Here is a 25396-nt window from a genome sequence, read left to right as displayed (position 1 = left end):
GCCAGGTTGGAAAAGTTTGAGCTTGGTGCTAAAAATTTCCGCTCTGGTTGGTAAAAAAAAAGAATTTCGAGGTTGGTTCTAAAAGTTTTCAAGCTAGGTGCTAACAGTTTTCTAGCGAGGTGCTAGAATTTCCTGTGCTCTTTGCTGAAAAAATTTTGAGCTTGGTTGGCAAAGTTTTCGAGCTTGTTGCTAAAAAAAAATTGCGTTAAGTGCTAAAAATGTTCCAACTAGGTGCTCAAATTTCTGCTGTAGTTGGTAAAAAAATGTTGAGCTAGGTCCTATAAGTTTGAGCTAGTTGCTAACAATTTTCCAGCGAGGGGCTAAAATTTCCTGTGCTCTTTGCTAAAAAAAATTTCAAACTAGGTTGGAAAAGTTTGAGCTAAGTGCTAACAATTTTCCAGCTAGGTGCTAATATTTCCACTCTAGTTGGTAAAAAAAAAATACGAGCAAGGTTCTAAAAGTTTGGTAAAAAAAAAATTAAAATTAAGTTCTACAAATTTTGGAGCTAGGTGCTAAAATTTCCTGTGCTCTTAGCTGAAAAAAGTTAAAACTTGATTGGAAAAGTTTTCGAGCTAGGTGCTAACAATTGTTGAGCTAGGTGCTAAAAATTTTCGCGCTAAGTGCTAAAAATGTTCCAACTCGGTGCGAAAATTTCCGCTCTAGTTGGTAAAAAAAAATGTTGAGCTAGGTCCTAAAAGTTTGAGCTAGTTGCTAACAATTTTCCATCGAGGGGGGCTAAAACTTCCTGTGCTCTTTGCTAAAAAAAAATTCGAGCTAGGTTGGAAAAGTTTGAGCTATGTGCTAACAATTTTCCAGCAAGGTGCTAAAATTTCCTGTGCTCTTTGCTGAAATAATTTCAAGCCAGGTTGGAAAAGTTTGAGCTTGGTGCTAAAAATTTCCGCTCTGGTTGGTAAAAAAAAAAAAAAATTCGAGGTTGGTTCTAAAAGTTTTCAAGCTAGGTGCTAACAGTTTTCTAGCGAGGTGCTAACATTTCCTGTGCTCTTTGCAGAAAAAAGTTAAAACTTGATTGGAAAAGTTTTCGAGCTAGGTGCTAACAATTGTTGAGCTAGGTGCTAAAAATTTTCGCGCTAAGTGCTAAAAATGTTCCAACTCAGTGCGAAAATTTCCGCTCTAGTTGGTAAAAAAAAATGTTGAGCTAGGTCCTAAAAGTTTGAGCTAGTTGCTAACAATTTTCCATCGAGGGGGCTAAAACTTCCTGTGCTCTGTGCTAAAAAAAATTTCGAGCTAGGTTGGAAAAGTTTGAGCTAGGTGCTAACAATTTTCCAGCAAGGTGCTAAAATTTCCTGTGCTCTTTGCTGAAATAATTTCAAGCCAGGTTGGAAAAGTTTGAGCTTGGTGCTAAAAATTTCCGCTCTGGTTGGTAAAAAAATAAGAATTTCGAGGTTGGTTCTAAAAGTTTTCAAGCTAGGTGCTAACAGTTTTCTAGCGAGGTGCTAAAATTTCCTGTGCTCTTTGCAGAAAAAAGTTAAAACTTGATTGGAAAAGTTTTCGAGCTAGGTGCTAACAATTGTTGAGCTAGGTGCTAAAAATTTTCGCGCTAACTGCTAAAAATGTTCCAACTCGGTGCGAAAATTTCCACTCTAGTTGGTAAAAAAAAATGTTGAGCTAGGTCCTAAAAGTTTGAGCTAGTTGCTAACAATTTTCCATCGAGGGGGCTAAAACTTCCTGTGCTCTTTGCTAAAAAAAATTTCGAGCTAGGTTGGAAAAGTTTGAGCTAGGTGCTAACAATTTTCCAGCAAGGTGCTAAAATTTCCTGTGCTCTTTGCTGAAATAATTTCAAGCCAGGTTGGAAAAGTTTGAGCTTGGTGCTAAAAATTTCCGCTCTGGTTGGTAAAAAAAAAGAATTTCGAGGTTGGTTCTAAAAGTTTTCAAGCTAGGTGCTAACAGTTTTCTAGCGAGGTGCTAGAATTTCCTGTGCTCTTTGCTGAAAAAATTTTGAGCTTGGTTGGCAAAGTTTTCGAGCTTGTTGCTAAAAAAAAATTGCGTTAAGTGCTAAAAATGTTCCAACTAGGTGCTCAAATTTCTGCTGTAGTTGGTAAAAAAATGTTGAGCTAGGTCCTATAAGTTTGAGCTAGTTGCTAACAATTTTCCAGCGAGGGGCTAAAATTTCCTGTGCTCTTTGCTAAAAAAAATTTCAAACTAGGTTGGAAAAGTTTGAGCTAAGTGCTAACAATTTTCCAGCTAGGTGCTAATATTTCCACTCTAGTTGGTAAAAAAAAAATACGAGCAAGGTTCTAAAAGTTTGGTAAAAAAAAAATTAAAATTAAGTTCTACAAATTTTGGAGCTAGGTGCTAAAATTTCCTGTGCTCTTAGCTGAAAAAAGTTAAAACTTGATTGGAAAAGTTTTCGAGCTAGGTGCTAACAATTGTTGAGCTAGGTGCTAAAAATTTTCGCGCTAAGTGCTAAAAATGTTCCAACTCGGTGCGAAAATTTCCGCTCTAGTTGGTAAAAAAAAATGTTGAGCTAGGTCCTAAAAGTTTGAGCTAGTTGCTAACAATTTTCCATCGAGGGGGGCTAAAACTTCCTGTGCTCTTTGCTAAAAAAAATTTCGAGCTAGGTTGGAAAAGTTTGAGCTTGGTGCTAAAAATTTCCGCTCTGGTTGGTAAAAAAAAAGGATTTCGAGGTTGGTTCTAAAAGTTATCAAGCTAGGTGCTAACAGTTTTCTAGCGAGGTGCTAAAATTTCCTGTGCTCTTTGCTGAAAAAAGTTAAAACTTGATTGGAAAAGTTTTCGAGCTAGGTGCTAACAATTGTTGAGCTAGGTGCTAAAAATTTTCGCGCTAAGTGCTAAAAATGTTCCAACTAGGTGCGAAAATTTCTGCTCTAGTTGGTAAAAAAAAATGTTGAGCTAGGTCCTAAAAGTTTGAGCTAGTTGCTAACAATTTTCCATCGAGGGGGCTAAAACTTCCTGTGCTCTTTGCTAAAAAAAATTTCGAGCTAGGTTGGAAAAGTTTGAGCTAGGTGCTAACAATTTTCCAGCAAGGTGCTAAAATTTCCTGTGCTCTTTGCTGAAATAATTTCAAGCCAGGTTGGAAAAGTTTGAGCTTGGTGCTAAAAATTTCCGCTCTGGTTGGTAAAAAAAAAAAAAAATTCGAGGTTGGTTCTAAAAGTTTTCAAGCTAGGTGCTAACAGTTTTCTAGCGAGGTGCTAAAATTTCCTGTGCTCTTTGCAGAAAAAAGTTAAAACTTGATTGGAAAAGTTTTCGAGCTAGGTGCTAACAATTGTTGAGCTAGGTGCTAAAAATTTTCGCGCTAAGTGCTAAAAATGTTCCAACTCGGTGCGAAAATTTCCGCTCTAGTTGGTAAAAAAAAAATGTTGAGCTAGGTCCTAAAAGTTTGAGCTAGTTGCTAACAATTTTCCATCGAGGGGGCTAAAACTTCCTGTGCTCTTTGCTAAAAAAAATTTCGAGCTAGGTTGGAAAAGTTTGAGCTAGGTGCTAACAATTTTCCAGCAAGGTGCTAAAATTTCCTGTGCTCTTTGCTGAAATAATTTCAAGCCAGGTTGGAAAAGTTTGAGCTTGGTGCTAAAAATTTCCGCTCTGGTTGGTAAAAAAAAAAGAATTTCGAGGTTGGTTCTAAAAGTTTTCAAGCTAGGTGCTAACAGTTTTCTAGCGAGGTGCTAAAATTTCCTGTGCTCTTTGCTGAAAAAATTTCGAGCTAGGTCGTAAAAGTTTTCGAGCGAGGTGGTAACAATGTTCCCGCTAGGGGTATGTGTGTATATAGTATGTATATATATATGTATATATATATATATACAGTATGAATATACTGAATGTGTGGTTCTAAATCTATTGTTTACTTTAACGTCCCCTGCTCCGTCCTCCGCTATAACTCGACTCGTAGCGTTCAGCAAACACGTGTTTGACTCCGTTATTGTCCTCCAGAGCGGCACCCAGCTGAGCAGCTCGCTGGCGGGCCTGCAGGCAGAGAGGGACGCGCTGATGCGGTCGGTCCGGGATCAGGAGGCGGAGCTTAACGGCCTCCGCCAGCAGGCGCAGCTCCACCATAGCTCCATGGAGCAGGAGAGGCAGCGCAGCAGCATGGAGCTGGGGAGTCTGCACGCTCAGTTGCAGCAACAGGTGGACCGTCTACCCCTCCAGGACCGGGCACACCTTATCGTGACTCGTGTGTGTGTACGTGTGCGTGTGTGTGTAAACAGGCCTGTCGGGAAGGCGAGCTGTCCAAAAAACTGCAGGAGGAGCAGTTCTGCCTGCTGCAGTGCGCCGTGGTGGAGGCCGAGGGCATCATCCTGGACGCTGTGGCCAAACTGGACGACCCCATCCACGTCCGCTGCATCAGCTCGCCCGGTAGGTGGCGCTCTCGTCTTCCTCCGCTCTCAAAGACACATTCACCACCATTCAAACATTTTAGCACCAAGCTGGAAAATGGTTAGCACCTAGCTGGAAAACTTTGAGAACCTAGCTCGAAATATTTTTTTTTTTTACCAACTAAAGTGGAAATTTTAGCACCTAGCTGGAAAATTGTTAGCACCTAGCTGAAACTTTTCCAACCTAGCTCGAACATTTTTTTAGCATAGAGCACAGGAAATTTTAGCACCTCGCTGGAAAATTGTTAGCAACTAGCTCAAACTTTTAGGACCTAACTCAACATTTTTTTTTTACCAACTAGAGCGGAAATTTTCGCAGCTAGTTGGAACATTTTTAGCACTTAGCTCAAACTTTTAGAAACTAATTCAAATTTTTTTTTTACCAACTAGAGTGGAAATTTTAGCACCCGGCTGGAAAATTGTTAACACCTAGCTCAAACTTTTAGAACCTTGCTCAAATTTTTTTTTTACCAACGAGAGCGGAAATTTTAACACCTAGCTGGAAATTTTTTAGCACTTAGCGCAAACATTTTTAGCACTTAGCTGGAAAATTGTTACCACCTCGCTCGAAAACTTTTCCAACCTAGCTCAACATTTTTTTTTACCAACAAGAGTGGAAATTTTAGCACCTCGCTGGAAAATTGTTAGCAACTAGCTCAAACTTTTAGGACCTAACTCAACATTTTTCTTTTACCAACTAGAGCGGAAATTTTCGCAGCTAGTTGGAACATTTTTAGCACTTAGCTCAAACTTTTAGAAACTAACTCAAATTTTTTTTTTACCAACTAGAGCGGAAATTTTAGCACCTGGCTGGAAAATTGTTAGCACCTAGCTGAAACTTTTCCAACCTAGCTCGAACATTTTTTTAGCAAAGAGCACAGGAAATTTTAGCACCTCGCTGGAAAATTGTTAGCAACTAGTTCAAACTTTTAGGACCTAGCTCAACATTTTTTTTTTACCAACTAGAGCGGAAATTTTCGCAGCTAGTTGGAACATTTTTAGCACTTAGCTCAAACTTTTAGAAACTAATTCACTTTTTTTTTTTACCAACTAGAGCGGAAATTTTAGCACCCGGCTGGAAAATTGTTAACACCTAGCTCAAACTTTTAGAACCTTGCTCAAATTTTTTTTTTACCAACGAGAGCGGAAATTTTAACACCTAGCTGGAAATTTTTTAGCACTTAGCGCAAACATTTTTAGCACTTAGCTGGAAAATTGTTACCACCTCGCTCGAAAACTTTTCCAACCTAGCTCAACATTTTTTTTTACCAACTAGAGCGTAAATTTTAGCACCTCGCTGGAAAATTGTTAGCAACTAGCTCAAACTTTTAGGACCTAGCACAATTTTTTTTTTACCAAATAGAGTGGAAATTTTCGCACCTAGTTGGAACATTTTTAGCACTTAGCTCAAACTTTTAAAACCTAATTCCCTTTTTTTTTTTTACCAACTAGAGCGGAAATTTTAGCACCCGGCTGGGAAAATTGTTAGCACCTAGCTCAAACTTTTAGAACCTTGCTCAAATTTTTTTTTTACCAACTAGAGCGGAAATTTTAACACCTAGCTGGAAAATTTTTAGCACTTAGCGCAAACATTTTTAGCACCTACAGTAGCTGGAAATTTTTCACCTTGCTTGAAAACATTTCCAACCTAGCTCAATATTTTTTTTTACCAACCAGAGCGGAAATTTTAGCACTTCGCTGGAAAATTGTTAGCAACTAGCTCAAACTTTTAAAACCTAGCAGAAATTTTTTTTACCAACTAGGGCGGAAATTTTCACACCTAGTTGGAACACTTTTAGCACTTAGCTCAAACTTTTAGAGCCTAATTTGAATTTTGTTTTACCAACTAGAGCAGAAATTTTAGCACTCGGCTGGAAAATTGTTAGCACCTAGCTCAAACTTTTAGAACCTTGCTCAAATGTTTTTTTTTACCACCTAGAGCGGAAATTTTAACACCTAGCTGAAATTTTTTTAGCACTTAGCGCAAACATTTTTAGCACCTAGCTGGAAAATTGTTACCACCTCGCTCGAAAACTTTTCCAACCTAGCTCAACATTTTTTTTTACCAACTAGAGCGGAAATTTTAGCACCTCGCTGTAAAATTGTTAGCAACTAGCTCAAACTTTTAGAACCTAGCACAAATTTTTTTTTACCAACTAGAGCGGAAATTTTCCCACCTAGTTGGAACATTTTTAGCACTCAGCTCAAACTTTTAGAACCTAATTTGAATTTTTTTTTTTACCAACTAGAGCGTAATTTTAGCACCCGGCTGGAAAATTGTTAGCACCTAGCTCAAACTTTTAGAACCTTTCTCAAATTTTTTTTTTACCAACTAGAGTGGAAATTTTAACACCTAGCTGGAAATTTTTTAGCACTTAGCGCAAACATTTTTAGCACCTAGCTGGAAAATTGTTACCCCCTCGCTCAAAAACTTTTCCAACCTAGCTCAACATTTTTTTTTACCAACAAGAGTGGAAATTTTAGCACCTCGCTGGAAAATTGTTAGCAACTAGCTCAAACTTTTAGGACCTAGCTCAACATTTTTTTTTTACCAACTAGAGCGGAAATTTTCGCAGCTAGTTGGAACATTTTTAGCACTTAGCTCAAACTTTTAGAAACTAATTCAAACATTTTTTTTACCAACTAGAGCAGAAATTTTAGTACCCGGCTGGAAAATTGTTAGCACCTAGCTCAAACTTTTAGAACCTTGCTCACATTTTTTTTTTACCAACTAGAGCGGAAATTTTAACACCTAGCTGGAAATTTTTTAGCACTTAGCGCAAACATTTTTTGCACTTAGCTGGAAAATTGTTACCACCTCGCTCGAAAACTTTTCTAACCTAGCTCAATATTTTATTTTACCAACTAGAGCTGAAATTTTAGCACCTCGCTGGAAAATTGTTAGCAACTAGCTCAAAGTTTTAGAACCTAGCTCAACATTTTTTTTAGCAACTACAGCGGAAATTTTCGTACCTAGTTTGAACATTTTTAGCACTTAGCTCAAACTTTTAGAACCTAATTCGAATTTTTTTTTTAACAACTAGAGCGGAAATTTTAGCACTCGGCTGGAAAATTGTTAGCACCTAGCTCAAACTTTTAGAACCTTGCTCAAATTTTTTTTTTACCACCTAGAGCGGAAATTTTAACACCTAGCTGGAAATTTTTTAGCACTTAGTGCAAACATTTTTAGCACCTAGCTGGAAAATTGTTACCACCTCGCTCGAAAACTTTTCCAACCTAGCTCAACATTTTTTTTTACCAACTAGAGCGTAAATTTTAGCACCTCGCTGGAAAATTGTTAGCAACTAGCTCAAACTTTAAGAACCTAGCACAATTTTTTTTTTTACCAACTAGAGCGGAAATTTTCACACCTAGTTGGAACATTTTTAGCACTTAGCTCAAACTTTTAGACCCTAATTCGAATTTTTTTTTTACCAACTAGAGCGGAAATTTTAGCACCTGGCTGGAAAATTGTTAGCACCTAGCTCAAACTTTTAGAACCTTGCTCAAATTTTTTTTTTACCAACTAGCGCGGAAATTTTAACACCTAGTTGGAAATTTTTTAGCACTTAGCGCAAACATTTTTTGCACTTAGCTGGAAAATTGTTACCACCTCGCTCGAAAACTTTTCCAACCTAGCTCAATATTTTTTTTTACCAACTAGAGCTGAAATTTTAGCACCTCGCTGGAAAATTGTTAGCAACTAGCTCAAAGTTTTAGGACCTAGCTCAACATTTTTTTTAGCAACTACAGCGGAAATTTTCGCACCTAGTTTGAACATTTTTAGCACTTAGCTCAAACTTTTAGAACCTAATTCGAATTTTTTTTTTACCAACTAGAGCGGAAATTTTAGCACTCGGCTGGAAAATTGTTAGCACCTAGCTCAAACTTTTAGAACCTTGCTCAAATTTTTTTTCTACCAACCAGAGCGGAAATCTTAACACCTAGCTGGAATTTTTTTAGCACTTAGCGCAAACATTTTTAGCACCTAGCTGGAAAATTGTTACCACCTCGCTCGAAAACTTTTCCAACCTAGCTCAACATTTTTTTTTACCAACTAGAGCGGAAATTTTAGCAACTCGCTGGAAAATTGTTAGCAACTAGCTCAAACTTTTAGAACCTAGCACAATTTTTTTTTTTACCAACTAGAGCGGAAATTTTCACACCAAGTTGGAACATTTTTAGCACTTAGCTCAAACTTTTAGAACCTAATTTGAATTTTTTTTTTTCCAACTAGAGCGGAAATTTTAGCACTCGGCTGTAAAATTGTTAGCACCTAGCTCAAACTTTTAGAACCTTGCTCAAATTTTTTTTTTACCAACTAGAGCGGAAATTTTAACACCTAGCTGGAAATTTTTTAGCACTTAGCGCAAACATTTTTAGCACTTAGCTGGAAAATTGTTACCACCTCGCTCGAAAACTTTTCCAACCTAGCTCAATATTTTTTTTTACCAACTAGAGCTGAAATTTTAGCACCTCGCTGGAAAATTGTTAGCAACTAGCTCAAACTTTAAGAACCTAGCACAATTTTTTTTTTACCAACTAGAGCGGAAATTTTCACACCTAGTTGGAACATTTTTAGCACTTAGCTCAAACTTTTAGAACCTAATTCGAATTTTTTTTTTACCAACTAGAGCGGAAATTTTAGCACCTGGCTGGAAAATTGTTAGCACCTAGCTCAAACTTTTAGAACCTTGCTCAAATTTTTTTTTTACCAACTAGCGCGGAAATTTTAACACCTAGCTGGAAATTTTTTAGCACTTAGCGCAAACATTTTTTGCACTTAGCTGGAAAATTGTTACCACCTCGCTCGAAAACTTTTCCAACCTAGCTCAATATTTTTTTTTACCAACTAGAGCTGAAATTTTAGCACCTCGCTGGAAAATTGTTAGCAACTAGCTCAAAGTTTTAGGACCTAGCTCAACATTTTTTTTAGCAACTACAGCGGAAATTTTCGCACCTAGTTTGAACATTTTTAGCACTTAGCTCAAACTTTTAGAACCTAATTTGAATTTTTTTTTTACCAACTAGAGCGGAAATTTTAGCACTCGGCTGGAAAATTATTAGCACCTAGCTCAAACTTTTAGAACCTTGCTCAAATTTTTTTTTTTACCACCTAGAGCGGAAATTTTAACACCTAGCTGGAAATTTTTTAGCACTTAGTGCAAACATTTTTAGCACCTAGCTGGAAAATTGTTACCACCTCGCTCGAAAACTTTTACAACCTAGCTCAACATTTTTTTTACCAACTAGAGCGTAAATTTTAGCACCTCGCTGGAAAATTGTTAGCAACTAGCTCAAACTTTAAGAACCTAGCACAATTTTTTTTTACCAACTAGAGTGGAAATTTTCACACCTAGTTGGAACATTTTTAGCACTTAGCTCAAACTTTTAGACCCTAATTCGAATTTTTTTTTTACCAACTAGAGCGGAAATTTTAGCACCTGGCTGTAAAATTGTTAGCACCTAGCTCAAACTTTTAGAACCTTGCTCAAATTTTTTTTACCAACTAGCGCGGAAATTTTAACACCTAGCTGGAAATTTTTTGCACTTAGCTGGAAAATTGTTACCACCTCGCTCGAAAACTTTTCCAACCTAGCTCAATATTTTTTTTTACCAACTAGAGCTGAAATTTTAGCACCTCGCTGGAAAATTGTTAGCAACTAGCTCAAAGTTTTAGGACCTAGCTCAACATTTTTTTTAGCAACTACAGCGGAAATTTTCGCACCTAGTTTGAACATTTTTAGCACTTAGCTCAAACTTTTAGAACCTAATTCGAATTTTTTTTTCACCAACTAGAGCGGAAATTTTAGCACTCGGCTGGAAAATTGTTAACACCTAGCTCAAACTTTTAGAACCTTGCTCAAATTTTTTTTTTTACCAACCAGAGCGGAAATCTTAACACCTAGTTGGAAATTTTTTAGCACTTAGCGCAAACATTTTTAGCACCTAGCTGGAAAATTGTTACCACCTCGCTCGAAAACTTTTCCAACCTAGCTCAACATTTTTTTTTACCAACTAGAGCGGAAATTTTAGCAACTCGCTGGAAAATTGTTAGCAACTAGCTCAAACTTTTAGAACCTAGCACAATTTTTTTTTTTACCAACTAGAGCGGAAATTTTCACACCTAGTTGGAACATTTTTAGCACTTAGCTCAAACTTTTAGAACCTAATTTGAATTTTTTTTTTTCCAACTAGAGCGGAAATTTTAGCACTCGGCTGTAAAATTGTTAGCACCTAGCTCAAACTTTTAGAACCTTGCTCAAATTTTTTTTTTACCAACTAGAGCGGAAATTTTAACACCTAGCTGGAAATTTTTTAGCACTTAGCGCAAACATTTTTAGCACTTAGCTGGAAAATTGTTACCACCTCGCTCGAAAACTTTTACAACCTAGCTCAATATTTTTTTTTACCAACTAGAGCTGAAATTTTAGCACCTCGCTGGAAAATTGTTAGCAACTAGCTCAAACTTTAAGAACCTAGCACAATTTTTTTTTTACCAACTAGAGTGGAAATTTTCACACCTTGTTGGAACATTTTTAGCACTTACCTCAAACTTTTACAACCTAATTCGAATTTTTTTTTTACCAACTAGAGCGTACATTTTAGCACCTCGCTGGAAAATTGTTAGCAACTAGCTCAAACTTTTAGAACCTTGCTCAAATTTTTTTTTTACCAACTAGAGCGGAAATTTTAACACCTAGCTGGAAATTTTTTAGCACTTAGCGCAAACATTTTTAGCACTTAGCTGGAAAATTGTTACCACCTCGCTCGAAAACTTTTCCAACCTAGCTCAATATTTTTTTTTACCAACTAGAGCTGTAATTTTAGCACCTCGCTGGAAAATTGTTAGAAACTAGCTCAAAGTTTTAGGACCTAGCTCAACATTTTTTTTAGCAACTACAGCGGAAATTTTCACACCTAGTTGGAACATTTTTAGCACTTAGCCAAACTTTTACAACCTAATTCGATTTTTTTTTTACCAACTAGAGCGGAAATTTTAGCACCTGGCTGGAAAATTGTTAGCACCTAGCTCAAACTTTTAGAACCTTGCTCAAATTTTTTTTTTACCAACGAGAGCGGAAATTTTAACACCTAGCTGGAAATTTTTTAGCACTTAGCGCAAACATTTTTAGCACTTAGCTGGAAAATTGTTACCACCTCGCTCGAAAACTTTTCCAACCTAGCTCAACATTTTTTTTTACCAACAAGAGCGTAAATTTTAGCACCTCGCTGGAAAATTGTTAGCAACTAGCTCAAACTTTTAGGACCTAGCACAAATTTTTTTTTTACCAACTAGAGCGGAAATTTTATCACCTAGCTGGAAAAATTTTAGCACTTAGCGCAAACATTTTTAGCACCTACAGTAGCTGGAAAATTGTTACCTTGCTTGAAAACATTTCCAACCTAGCTCAATATTTTTTTTTACCAACTAGAGCGGAAATTTTAGCACTTCGCTGGAAAATTGTTAGCAACTAGCTCAAACTTTTAGAACCTAGCAGAAATTTTTTTTACCAACTAGAGCGGAAATTTTCACACCTAGTTGGAACACTTTTAGCACTTAGCTCAAACTTTTAGAGCCTAATTTGAAATTTTTTTTACCGACTAGAGCGGAAATTTTAGCACTCGACTGGAAAAATTGTTAGCACCTAGCTCAAACTTTTAGAACCTTGCTCAAATGTTTTTTTTTACCACCTAGAGCGGAAATTTTAACACCTAGCTGAACATTTTTTAGCACTTAGCGCAAACATTTTTAGCACTTAGCTGGAAATTGTTACCACCTCGCTCGAAAACTTTTCCAACCTAGCTCAACATTTTTTTTTACCAACTAGAGCGGAAATTTTAGCACCTCGCTGGAAAATTGTTAGCAACTAGCTCAAACTTTTAGAACCTAGCACAAATTTTTTTTTACCAACTAGAGCGGAAATTTTCACACCTAGTTGGAACATTTTTAGCACTCAGCTCAAACTTTTAGAACCTAATTTGAATTTTTTTTTTACCAACTAGAGCGTAAATTTTAGCACCTCGCTGGAAAATTGTTAGCAACTAGCTCAAACTTTTAGAACCTTGCTCAAATTTTTTTTTTTACCAACTAGCGCGGAAATTTTAACACCTAGCTGGAAATTTTTTAGCACTTAGCGCAAACATTTTTAACACCTGGCTGGAAAATTGTTACCACCTCGCTCGAAAACTTTTCTAACCTAGCTCAATATTTTTTTTTACCAACTAGAGCTGAAATTTTAGCACCTCGCTGGAAAATTGTTAGCAACTAGCTCAAACTTTAAGAACCTAGCACAATTTTTTTTTACCAACTAGAGCGGAAATTTTCACACCTAGTTGGAACATTTTTAGCACTTAGCTCAAACTTTTAGAACCTAATTCGAATTTTTTTTTTACCAACTAGAGCGGAAATTTTAGCACCTGGCTGGAAAATTGTTAGCACCTAGCTCAAACTTTTAGAACCTTGCTCAAATTTTTTTTTTACCAACTAGAGCGGAAATTTTAACACCTAGCTGGAAATTTTTTAGCACTTAGCGCAAACATTTTTAGCACTTATCTGGAAAATTGTTACCACCTCGCTCGAAAACTTTTCCAACCTAGCTCAACATTTTTTTTTACCAACTAGAGCGGACATTTTAGCACCTCGCTGGAAAATTGTTAGCAACTAGCTCAAAGTTTTAGGACCTAGCTCAACATTTTTTTTAGCAACTACAGTGGAAATTTTCGCACCTAGTTTGAACATTTTTAGCACTTAGCTCAAACTTTTAGAACCTAATTCGAATTTTTTTTTTACCAACTCCATGGAAATATTAGCACTCGGCTGGAAAATTGTTAGCACCTAGCTCAAACTTTTACAACCTTGCTCAAAAAAATTTTTTTACCACCTAGAGCGGAAATTTTAACACCTAGCTGGAAATTTTTTAGTACTTAGCGCAAACATTTTTAGCACCAAGCTGGAAAATTGTTACCACCTCGCTCGAAAACTTTTCCAACCTAGCTCAACATTTTTTTTTACCAACTAGAGCGGAAATTTTAGCACCTCGCTGGAAAATTGTTAGCAACTAGCTCAAACTTTTAGAACCTAGCACAATTTTTTTTTTACCAACTAGAGCGGAAATTTTCACACCTAGTTGGAACATTTTTAGCACTTAGCTCAAACTTTTAGAACCTAATTTGAATTTTTTTTTTTCCAACTAGAGCGGAAATTTTAGCACTCGGCTGGAAAATTGTTAGCACCTAGCTCAAACTTTTAGAACCTTGCTCCAATTTTTTTTTTACCAACGAGAGCGGAAATTTTAACACCTAGCTGGAAATTTTTTAGCACTTAGCGCAAACATTTTTAGCACCTAGCTGGAAAATTGTTACCACCTCGCTCGAAAACTTTACCAACCTAGATCAACATTTTTTTTTACCAACTAGAGCGGAAATTTTAGCACCTCGCTGGAAAATTGTTAGCAACTAGCTCAAACTTTTAGAACTTAGCACAATTTTTTTTTTTACCAACTAGAGCGGAAATTTTCACACCTAGTTGGAACATTTTTAGCACTTAGCTCAAACTTTTAGAACCTAATTCGAATTTTTTTTTTACCAAATAGAGCGGAAATTTTAGCACTCGGCTGGAAAATTGTTAGCACCTAGCTCAAACTTTTAGAACCTTGCTCAAATTTTTTTTTTACCAACCAGAGCGGAAATTTTAACACCTAGCTGGAAATTTTTTATCACTTAGCGCAAACATTTTTAGCACCTAGCTGGAAAATTGTTACCACCTCGCTCGAAAACTTTTCCAACCTAGCTCAACATTTTTTTTTACCGACTAGAGCGGAAATTTTAGCAACTCGCTGGAATATTGTTAGCAACTAGCTCAAACTTTTAGAACCTAGCACAATTTTTTTTTTTACCAACTAGAGCGGAAATTTTCACACCTAGTTGGAACATTTTTAGCACTTAGCTCAAACTTTTAGAACCTAATTTGAATTTTTTTTTTTTCCAACTAGAGCGGAAATTTTCGCACTCGGCTGTAAAATTGTTAGCACCTAGCTCAAACTTTTAGAACCTTGCTCAAATTTTTTTTTTACCAACTAGAGCGGAAATTTTAACACCTAGCTGGAATTTTTTTACCACTTAGCGCAAACATTTTTAGCACTTAGCTGGAAAATTGTTACCACCTCGCTCGAAAACTTTTCCAACCTAGCTCAATATTTTTTTTTACCAACTAGAGCTGAAATTTTAGCACCTCGCTGGAAAATTGTTAGCAACTAGCTCAAACTTTAAGAACCTAGCACAATTTTTTTTTTACCAACTAGAGCGGAAATTTTCACACCTAGTTGGAACATTTTTAGCACTTAGCTCAAACTTTTACAACCTAATTCGAATTTTTTTTTTACCAACTAGAGCGGAAATTTTAGCACCTGGCTGGAAAATTGTTAGCACCTAGCTCAAACTTTTAGAACCTTGCTCAAATTTTTTTTTTACCAACTAGAGCGGAAATTTTAACACCTAGCTGGAAATTTTTTAGCACTTAGCGCAAACATTTTTAGCACTTAGCTGGAAAATTGTTACCACCCTCGCTCGAAAACTTTTCCAACATAGCTCAACATTTTTTTTACCAACTAGAGCGGAAATTTTAGCACCTCGCTGGAAAATTGTCAGCAACTAGCTCAAACTTTTAGAACCTAGCACAAATTTTTTTTTAGCAACTACAGCGGAATTTTCGCACCTAGTTGGAACATTTTTAGCACTTAGCCAAACTTTTAGAACCTAATTCGAATTTTTTTTTTACCAACTAAAGCGTAAAATTTTAGCACCTCGCTGGAAAATTGTTAGCAACTAGCTCAAACTTTTAGAACCTTGCTCAAATATTTTTTTTTACCAACTAGAGCGGAAATTTTAACACCTAGCTGGAAATTTTTTAGCACTTAGCGCAAACATTTTTAGCACTTAGCTGGAAAATTGTTACCACCTCGCTCGAAAACTTTTCCAACCTAGCTCAATATTTCTTTTTCCAACTAGAGCTGAAATTTTAGCACCTCGCTGGAAAATTGTTAGCAACTAGCTCAAAGTTTTAGGACCTAGCTCAAAATTTTTTTTAGCAACTACAGCGGAAATTTTCGCACCTAGTTGGAACATTTTTAGCACTTAGCCAAACTTTTAGAACCTAATTCGAATTTTTTTCTTACCAACTAAAGCGTAAATTTTAGCACCTCACTGGAAAATTGTTAGCAACTAGCTCAAACTTTTAGAACCTTGCTCAAATTTTTTTTTTACCAACTAGCGCGGAAATTTTAACACCTAGCTGGAAATTTTTTAGCACTTAGCGCAAACATTTTTAGCACTTAGCTGGAAAATTGTTACCACCTCGCTCGAAAACTTTTCCAACATAGCTCAACATTTTTTTTACCAACTAGAGCGGAAATTTTAGCACCTCGCTGGAAAATTGTCAGCAACTAGCTCAAACTTTTAGAACCTAGCACAAATTTTTTTTTAGCAACTACAGCGGAAATTTTCGCACCTAGTTGGAACATTTTTAGCACTTAGCCAAACTTTTAGAACCTAATTCGAATTTTTTTTTTTACCAACTAAAGCGTAAATTTTAGCACCTCGCTGGAAAATTGTTAGCAACTAGCTCAAACTTTTAGAACCTTGCTCAAATATTTTTTTTTACCAACTAGAGCGGAAATTTTAACACCTAGCTGGAAATTTTTTAGCACTTAGCGCAAACATTTTTAGCACTTAGCTGGAAAATTGTTACCACCTCGCTCGAAAACTTTTCCAACCTAGCTCAATATTTCTTTTTCCAACTAGAGCTGAAATTTTAGCACCTCGCTGGAAAATTGTTAGCAACTAGCTCAAAGTTTTAGGACCTAGCTCAAAATTTTTTTTAGCAACTACAGCGGAAATTTTCGCACCTAGTTGGAACATTTTTAGCACTTAGCCAAACTTTTAGAACCTAATTCGAATTTTTTTTTTACCAACTAAAGCGTAAATTTTAGCACCTCACTGGAAAATTGTTAGCAACTAGCTCAAACTTTTAGAACCTTGCTCAAATTTTTTTTTTACCAACTAGCGCGGAAATTTTAACACCTAGCTGGAAATTTTTTAGCACTTAGCGCAAACATTTTTAACACCTAGCTGGAAAATTATTACCACCTCGCTCGAAAACTTTTCCAACCTAGCTCAATATTTTTTTTTACCAACTAGAGCTGAAATTTTAGCACCTCGCTGAAAAATTGTTAGCAACTAGCTTAAACTTTTAGGACCTAGCTCAACATTTTTTTTTACCAACTAGAGCGGAAATATTAGCACCTAATTGGAACATTTTTAGCACTCAGCGCAATTTTTTTTTAGCACCGAGCTCAAAAACTTTGCCAGCCAAGCTTGAAATTTTTTCAGCAAAGAGCACACGAAATTTTAGCACCACACTAGAAAATTGTTAGCATCTCGCTCAAACTTTTAGAACCCAGCTTGAATTTTTTTTTACCAACTGGAGCGAAACTTTTAGCACCTAACTCGACATTTTTTACCAACTACAGCGGAAATATTATATATATATATATATATATATATATATATATATATATATATATATATATATATATATATATATATATATATATATATATATATATATATAATTATGTCTTTTATATCTTTTTGTTTCTCAGATTATTTGGTGAACCGTGCTGAGATCACTCTGGGCTCAGTGGACAAAATGCAGCAGAGTCATTTGGCCTACCTGGGAAACAGGAATGGTAAGTGTGCGTGTGTGTGTGTGTGTGTGTGTGTGTGTGTGTGTGTGTGTGTGTGTGTGTGTGTGTGTGTGTGTGTGTGTGTGTGTGTGTGTGTGTGTGTGTGTGTGTGCGCGTGCGTGCGTGACGTGACGTGACTGATCAATATTGTGGCAAAATGTATATTTTTAGACAGATAGCATGTTTGGTTTTGGAGTTATGTTTACCGTATTTTTCGGAGTATAAGTCGCTCCGAAGTATAAGTCGCACCTGCCGAAAATGCATAATAAAGAAGGAAAAAAACATACAGTATATAAGTCGCACTGGAGTATAAGTCGTATTTTTTGGGGAAATGTATTTGATAAAAGCTAACACCAAGAATAGACATTTGAAAGGCAATTTAAAATGTCTAAAGAATAGTGAACAACAGGCTGAATAAGTGTACGTTATATGAGGCATAAATAAGCAACTGAGAAGGTGCCTGGTATGTTAACGTAACATATTATGGTAAGAGTCATTCAAATAACTATAACATATAGAACATGCTATACGTTTACCAAACAATCTGTCACTCCTAATCGCTAAATCCCATGAAATCTTATACGTCTAGTCTCTTACGTGAATGAGATCAATAATATTATTGGATATTTTACGGTAATGTGTTAATCATTTCACACATAAGTCGCTCCTGAGTATAAGTCGCACCCCCGGCCAAACTATGAAAAAAAACTGCGACTTATAGTCCGAAAAATACGGTATATAACGTTCATATTTAATATGAAAGTTATACTGTCATATTGAGTAAAAAAAACTAACTTGTGTCTTTGCAAACCTTAGAAAATATATTTTTTCTAGTAAAACTCACAAAGATACATTTCTTCAGGCATTATTAGACATTTTACATGTTTGGTTTAGGAGTTATGTTTGAATACATTTTATTGCTTTTTTCTAGGGATGTCCGATAATGGCTTTTTGCCGATATTCGATATTCCGATATTGTCCAACTCTTAATTACTGATACCGATATCAACCGATACCGATATATATACAGTCGTGGAATTAACACATTATTATGCCTAATTTGGACAACCAGGTATGGTGAAGATAAGGTCCTTTTTAAAAAAAATTAATAAAATAAGATAAATACATTAAAAACATTTTCTTGAATAAAAAAGAAAGTAAAACAATATAAAAACAGTTACATAGAAGCTAGTAATTAATGAAAATGAGTAAAATTAAGTGTTAAAGGTTAGTACTATTAGTGGAGCAGCAGCACGCACAATCATGTGTGCTTACGGACTGTATCCCTTGCAGACTGTATTGATATATATTGATATATAATGTAGGAAGCAGAATATTAATAACAGAAAGAAACAACTCTTTTGTGTGAATGAGTGTGAATGGGGGAGGGAGGTTTTTTGGGTTGGTGCACTAATTGTAAGTGTATCTTGTGTTTTTTATGTTGATTTAATAAAAAAAATAAAAATAAAAAACCTAAAAAAACCCCGATACAGATAATAAAAAAAACGATACCGATAATTTCCGATATTACATTTTAAAGCATTTATCGCCCGATAATATCGGCAGGTCGATATTATCGGACATCTCTACTTTTTTCGCATTATCTCAGGATTCTAAGAACATTACTGTCATATTGAGTAAAAAACTACTTTTTGTGTCTGCAAGCCTTAAAAAAGCATATGTTTTGAGTAAAACTCACAAGGATGTTTTATTTCAGGCATTATTAGCCATTTTGCATGTGTGGTTTAGGAGTTATGATTAAATAACTGTCATATTGAGTGTGACAGTTATACTGTCATTATGACTAAAACCTCATTTTTGTATTTGCAAACCTTACCGAAACACCTGATTCTAGTAAAACTCACATAAATACAATATTATATAGGTTTTACATAGGTAAAACTCACATAGATACAATATTACATAGGTTTTACGTAGGTAAAACTCATATAGATACAGTATTACATAGGTTTTACATAGGTAAAACTCATATAGATACAATATTACATAGGTTTTACATAGGTAAAACTCACATAGATACAATATTACATAGGTTTTACATAGGTAAAACTCATATAGATACAATATTACATAGGTTTTACATAGGTACAACTCATATAGATACAATATTACATAGGTTTTACATAGGTAAAACTCACATAGATACAATATTATATAGGTTTTACATAGGTAAAACTCATATAGATACAATATTACATAGGTTTTACATAGGTACAACTCATATAGATACAATATTACATAGGTTTTACATAGGTAAAACTCACACAGATACAATATTACATAGGTTTTACATAGGTAAAACTCACATAGATACAATATTACATAGGTTTTACATAGGTAAAACTCATATAGATACAATATTACATAGGTTTTACATAGGTAAAACTCATATAGATACAATATTACATAGGTTTTACATAGGTAAAACTCATATAGATACAATATTACATAGGTACATAGGTTTTACATAGGTAAAACTCACATAGATACAATATTACATAGGTTTTACATAGGTAAAACTCACATAGATACAATATTACATAGGTTTTACATAGGTAAAACTCACATAGATACAATATTACATAGGTTTTACATAGGTAAAACTCATATAGATACAATATTACATAGGTTTTACATAGGTAAAACTCATATATATACAATATTACATAGGTTTTACATAGGTAAAACTCATATAGATACAATATTACATAGGTTTTACATAGGTAAAAGTCACATAGATACAATATTACATAGGTTCTACATAGGTAAAACTCATATAGATACAATATTACATAGGTTTTACATAGGTAAAACTCATATACGGTAGATACAATATTACATAGGTTTTACATAGGTAAAACTCATATAGATACAATATTACATAGGTTTTACATAGGTAAAACTCATATAGATACAATATTACATAGGTTTTACATAGGTAAAAGTCACATAGATACAATATTACATAGGTTTTACATAGGTAAAACTCACATAGAATATTACATAGGTTTTACATAGGTAAAACTCACATAGATAGAATATTACATAGGTTTTACATAGGTAAAACTCACATAGATACAATATTACATAGGTAAAACTCACATAGATACAATATTACATAGGTTTTACCTAGGTAAAACTCACATAGATACAATATTACATAGGTAAAACTCACATAGATACAATATTACATAGGTTTTACATAGGTAAAACTCACATAGATACAATACTACATAGGTTTTACATAGGTAAAACTCACATAGATACAATATTACATAGGTTTTACATAGGTAAAACTCACATAGATACAATTTTACATAGGTAAAACTCACATAGATACAATATTACATAGGTAAAACTCACATAGATACAATATTACATAGGTTTTACATAGGTAAAACTCACATAGATACAATATTACATAGGTTTTACATAGGTAAAACTCACATAGATACAATATTACATAGGTTTTACATAGGTAAAACTCACATAGATACAATATTACATAGGTTTTACATAGGTAAAACTCACATAGATACAATATTACATAGGTTTTACATAGGTAAAACTCACATAGATACAATATTACAGGCATTTTTAGACAGATTGCATGTTTGGTTTTGGAGTTATGTTTATATAATGTTCACATTTAGTATGAAAGTTATACTGTCATATTGAGTAAAAAACAACTAACTTGTGTCTTTGCAAACCTTACAAAATAAATGTTTTGTGGTAAAACTCACAAAGATACATTTCTTCAGGCATTATTAGACATTTTGCATGTTTGGTTTAGGACAGGGGTGTCCAAACTTTTTCCACTGAGGGCCGTACACGGAAAAATGTAAGCATGCGGGGGCCATTTTGATATTTTTCATTTTCAAACCTTAACAAAATATATGGATTTTTTTTTTTTTTAACCTTTAGGGCTCCCGGGGACTATAAAGGGTCTCAGTCATTAAACTGTTAAAAATAAGTCAAATTATTTTTTATTTTTTTAATTTAACGCTTGCAGTAAATCTCTATATAAAGACAACTTTGTTTTTTGTAGTAAAACTGAAATATGCAGTATTTAGTAATTAGAGCCTTAAAAGATCAATAATGCAGGACACCATTGATTTTAATTCTTTCATATTTTTGAGTAATCACAGTGAAAAGTTAAATAAAATCCTACTAAATATATTTGGGATCCAAAAGGTCCCCCACTCATAAAGTGATACATTTTTATTAGTTTTTTTTTTAACTTTTAACACTTAAATTACGAGATCAACTTCAGATATATCTGTCCATTTTACGTTTGAACTATTATTTTGTTTGTTTTATGCTCTTTTGTCGAATAAAACTTTGATGTTTTTATACGGCAACCACACAATATATGCAACATTTTTTCCACATAAAACATTTTAAAGTGATATTTTTTAACTAATAATTCTTTATAACATAGATTTTTAGTCTTTTTTTTTATTTATTTTTTTAGCAATGGCAAAAAAAAGAAAAATAAACAAAGACAAAAGAAAAAAAAACAGCCTGCATGGCAGCTTTGTGTCAACATTGCAACTTTTTCTTGTTAGATTTCACCTCATTCCACTTTTTTAAAATGTTTTTTTTAAATTTTTGCAATATTATCAATTTTGCAATTTTTGCAGAATGTGTGGCGGGCCGGTAAACAATTAGCTGCGGGCCGCAAATGGCCCCCGGGGCCGCACTTTGGACACCCCTGGTTTAGGAGTTATGTTTGAATACATTTGTATTGCTTTTTTTGCATGATCTCAGGATTCTAAGACCATTACTTACTGTCATATTTTGGTAATCTCTTCTATAACAATTATGGTCTAAGTCAGGGGTCACCAACGCGGTGCCCGCGGGCACCAGGTAGCCCGTAAGGACCAGATGAGTAGCCCGCCGGCCTGTTCTAAAAATAGCTCAAATAGCAGCACTTACCAGTGAGCTGCCTCTATTTTTTTAAATTTTATTTATTTACTAGCAAGCTGGTCTCGCTTTGCCCAACATTTTTAATTCTAAGAGAGACAAAACTCAAATAGAATTTGAAAATCCAAGAAAATATTTTAAAGACTTGGTCTTCACTTGTTTAAATAAATTCATAATTTTTTTTAACTTTGCTTCTTATAACTTTCAGAAAGACAATTTTAGAGAAAAAATACAACCTTAAAAATTATTTTAGGATTTTTAAACACATATACCTTTTTACCTTTTAAATTCCTTCCTCTTCTTTCCTGACAATTTAAATCAATGTTCAAGTAAATTTATTTTTTTTATTGTAAAAAATAATAAATACATTTTGATTTAATTCTTCATTTTAGCTTCTGTTTTTTCGACGAAGAATATTTTTGAAATATTTCTTCAAACTTATTATGATTAAAATTTAAAAAAAATATTCTGGCAAATCTAGAAAATCTGTACAATCAAATTTAAATCTTATTTCAAGGTTATTTGAATTTCTTTTAAAGTTTTTGTTCTGGAAAATCTAGAAGAAATAATTATTTGTCTTTGTTAGAAATATAGCTTGGTCCAATTTGTTATATATTCTAACAAAGTGTAGATTGGATTTTAACCTATTTAAAACATGTCATCAAAATTCTAAAATTAATCTTAATCAGGAAAAATTACTAATGTTCCATAAATTCTTTTTTTAAGTTTTTCTCTTCTTTTTTTCGGTTGAATTTTGAATTTTAAAGAGTCGAAATTGAAGATAAACTATGTTTCAAAATGTAATTGTCATTTTTTTCGTGTTTTCTTCTCTTTTAAACCGTTCAATTAAGTGTAAACATCATTAATTATTAATAATAACATAGAGTTAAAGGTAAATTGAGCAAATTGGCTATTTCTGGCAATTTATTTAAGTGTGTATCAAACTGGTAGCCCTTCGCATTAATCAGTACCCAAGGAGTAGCTCTTGCTTTCAAAAAGGTTGGTGACCCCTCGTCTAAGTGCTTATTTTGCGATTTATGTTGTATTGTTTTTACCTGAATTGTGATTGATGCTGTATTACTGCCTCTCTCAATGTTTAAACAAGGCATTCCTGTTTTTGCTGTCTTGCTCTTAACATTTCTTCATTGAAAAGGAAAAAACTCCAACTCTTACCGTTCCTTTTCCAGACGCCAGCGGCCTGCTGAGAGCCGTCACTCAGTTCTCCCACATGGCGGCCGACACCATCGTGAACGGCGGCGCCACCTCTCACTCGGCTCCCACGGACCAGGCCGACCGTAAGTCCCGTCAACCGCCGCCGCCACATCTCGCGGGTTCCAGCGGTGTGGATGTTCTCCCGCAGGTTTGACCGACAGCTGCCGGGACTGCTCCAATCACTGCCTCCGGTTCTTGAAGGACCTGAAGCAGCAGGCCACCTTGCAGAGGGCCGACTCCGCCGCCATACGCTACGCCGTCCAGCGCATCCTGGCTTTGGGGCAGGTAGAGTCCCACACACACACACACAAGAGGACTCTTCTGGAGCTAAGCATATCTGCTGTGCAGGAGCTGCGTCCAAAGGGGCAGGACGTCCTCAAGGAGGAGCTGGGAGACATGGTGGACAAGGAGATGCTCGCCACGTCCACCGCCATCGAGGAGGCGGTGCTGCGTATGGACGTGAGACGGACGTTTTGTGGCCAAAAAAACCCCCAAAAAGTCTCGATTGTCACGTTTTGGTGTTTTCTCAGGAGATCCTGTCCCAGGCCAGGAGGGACACCAGCGGTTTGAAGCTGGAGGTCAACCAGAGGTGAGAAGACACTCTTCCCGCTTCCCCTTGTTTTTTGTTCAACTTCCCTCCCTCGCTTCCCTCGCAGCATCCTGGGATCCTGCTCGGACCTGATGAAGGTGTGGCTATTTAAAAAAAAAAAAAAACCCCCCCCAAAGAAGAAGACACTTCAAGGATATTCTCTTCTGTTGTGTCCTCAGGCGGTGCACATGCTGGTCACGGCCTCCACCGACCTACAGAAAGACATCGTGGAAGGAGGGAGGGTGAGTTCTATACCAGGGGTGTCAAGCTGGTTTTCATTGAGGGCCACATGGCTTTTATGGTTGCCCTCAGAGGGCCGCTTTTAACAATGAGTAATATATGAATATACATGTATATATAAAGGCCTACTGAAAGCCACTACTAGCGACCACGCAGTCTGATAGTTTATATATCAATGATGAAATCTTAACATTGCAACACATGCCAATACGGCCGGGTTAACTTATAAAGTGACATTTTAAATTTCCCGCTAAACTTCCGGTTGAAAACGTCTATGTATGATGACGTATGCACGTGACGTCACTAGTTAAACAGAAGTATTCGGACACCATTGAATCCAATACAAAAAAGCTCTGTTTTCATCGAAAAATTCCACAGTATTCTGGACATCTGTGTTGGTGAATCTTTTAATGAACAATGAAGACTGCAAAGAAGAAAGCTGTAGGTGGGATCGGTGTATTAGCGGCTGGCTGCAGCAACACACAGAGGAGGACTTTGAGTTGGATAGCAGACGCGCTATCCGACGCTAGCCGCCGACCGCATCGATGATCGGGTGAAGTCCTTCGTCGCTCCGTCGATCGCTGGAACGCAGGTGAGCACGGGTGTTGATGAGCAGATGAGGGCTGGCTGGCGTAGGTGGAGCGCTAATGTTTTTAGCATAGCTCTGTGAGGTCCTGTTGCTAAGTTAGCTTCAATGGCGTCGTTAGCAACAGCATTGTTAAGCTTCGCCAGGCTGGAAAGCATTAACCGTGTAGTTACATGTCCATGGTTTAATAGTATTGTTGATCTTCCGTCTATCCTTCCAGTCAGGGGTTTATTTATTTTGTTTCTATCTGCAGTTAAGCCCGATGCTATTACGTTAGCTCCGTAGCTAAAGTGCTTCGCCGATGTATTGTCGTGGAGATAAAAGTCACTGTGAATGTCCATTTCGCGTTCTCGACTCTCATTTTCAAGAGGATATAGTATCCGAGGTGGTTTCAAATACAAATCCGTGATCCACAATAGAAAAAGGAGAGAGTGTGGAATCCAATGAGCCAGCTTGTACCTAAGTTACGGTCAGAGCGAAAAAAGATGCGTCCTGCACTGCACTCTAGTCCTTCACTCTCACGTTCCTCATCCACGAATCTTTCATCCTGGCTCAAATTAATGGGGTAATCGTCGCTTTCTCGGTCCGAATCGCTCTCGCTGCTGGTGTAAACAATGGGGAAATGTGAGGAGCCTTTCAACCTGTGACGTCACGCTACTTCCGGTACAGGCAAGGCTTTTTTTATCAGCGACCAAAAGTTGCGAACTTTATCGTCGATGTTCTCTACTAA

At 35.8% G+C, this 25396-nt stretch overlaps 1 protein-coding gene across 1 annotated transcript in view; it reads left to right on the top strand.

Moving 5' to 3' along the window:
* LOC133656315 (huntingtin-interacting protein 1-related protein-like) overlaps window positions 1-25396 on the top strand; it is an 86027-nt gene that overhangs the window by 52587 nt on the left and 8044 nt on the right. Inside the window, exons 20-28 of the mRNA XM_062057341.1 lie at window positions 3904-4098; window positions 4179-4326; window positions 17009-17095; window positions 23227-23334; window positions 23400-23536; window positions 23600-23710; window positions 23782-23840; window positions 23908-23938; window positions 24020-24082. Of these exons, the coding sequence (XP_061913325.1) occupies window positions 3904-4098; window positions 4179-4326; window positions 17009-17095; window positions 23227-23334; window positions 23400-23536; window positions 23600-23710; window positions 23782-23840; window positions 23908-23938; window positions 24020-24082 (939 nt within the window). The remainder of the gene's footprint in view (window positions 1-3903; window positions 4099-4178; window positions 4327-17008; window positions 17096-23226; window positions 23335-23399; window positions 23537-23599; window positions 23711-23781; window positions 23841-23907; window positions 23939-24019; window positions 24083-25396) is intronic.

This window comes from Entelurus aequoreus, linkage group LG08 (genome assembly GCF_033978785.1).
Source record: "Entelurus aequoreus isolate RoL-2023_Sb linkage group LG08, RoL_Eaeq_v1.1, whole genome shotgun sequence".
Taxonomy (NCBI): Eukaryota; Metazoa; Chordata; class Actinopteri; order Syngnathiformes; family Syngnathidae; genus Entelurus; species Entelurus aequoreus.
Note: the sequence above shows the minus strand (reverse complement) of the source record. Positions and strands in the feature narration are given on the sequence as shown.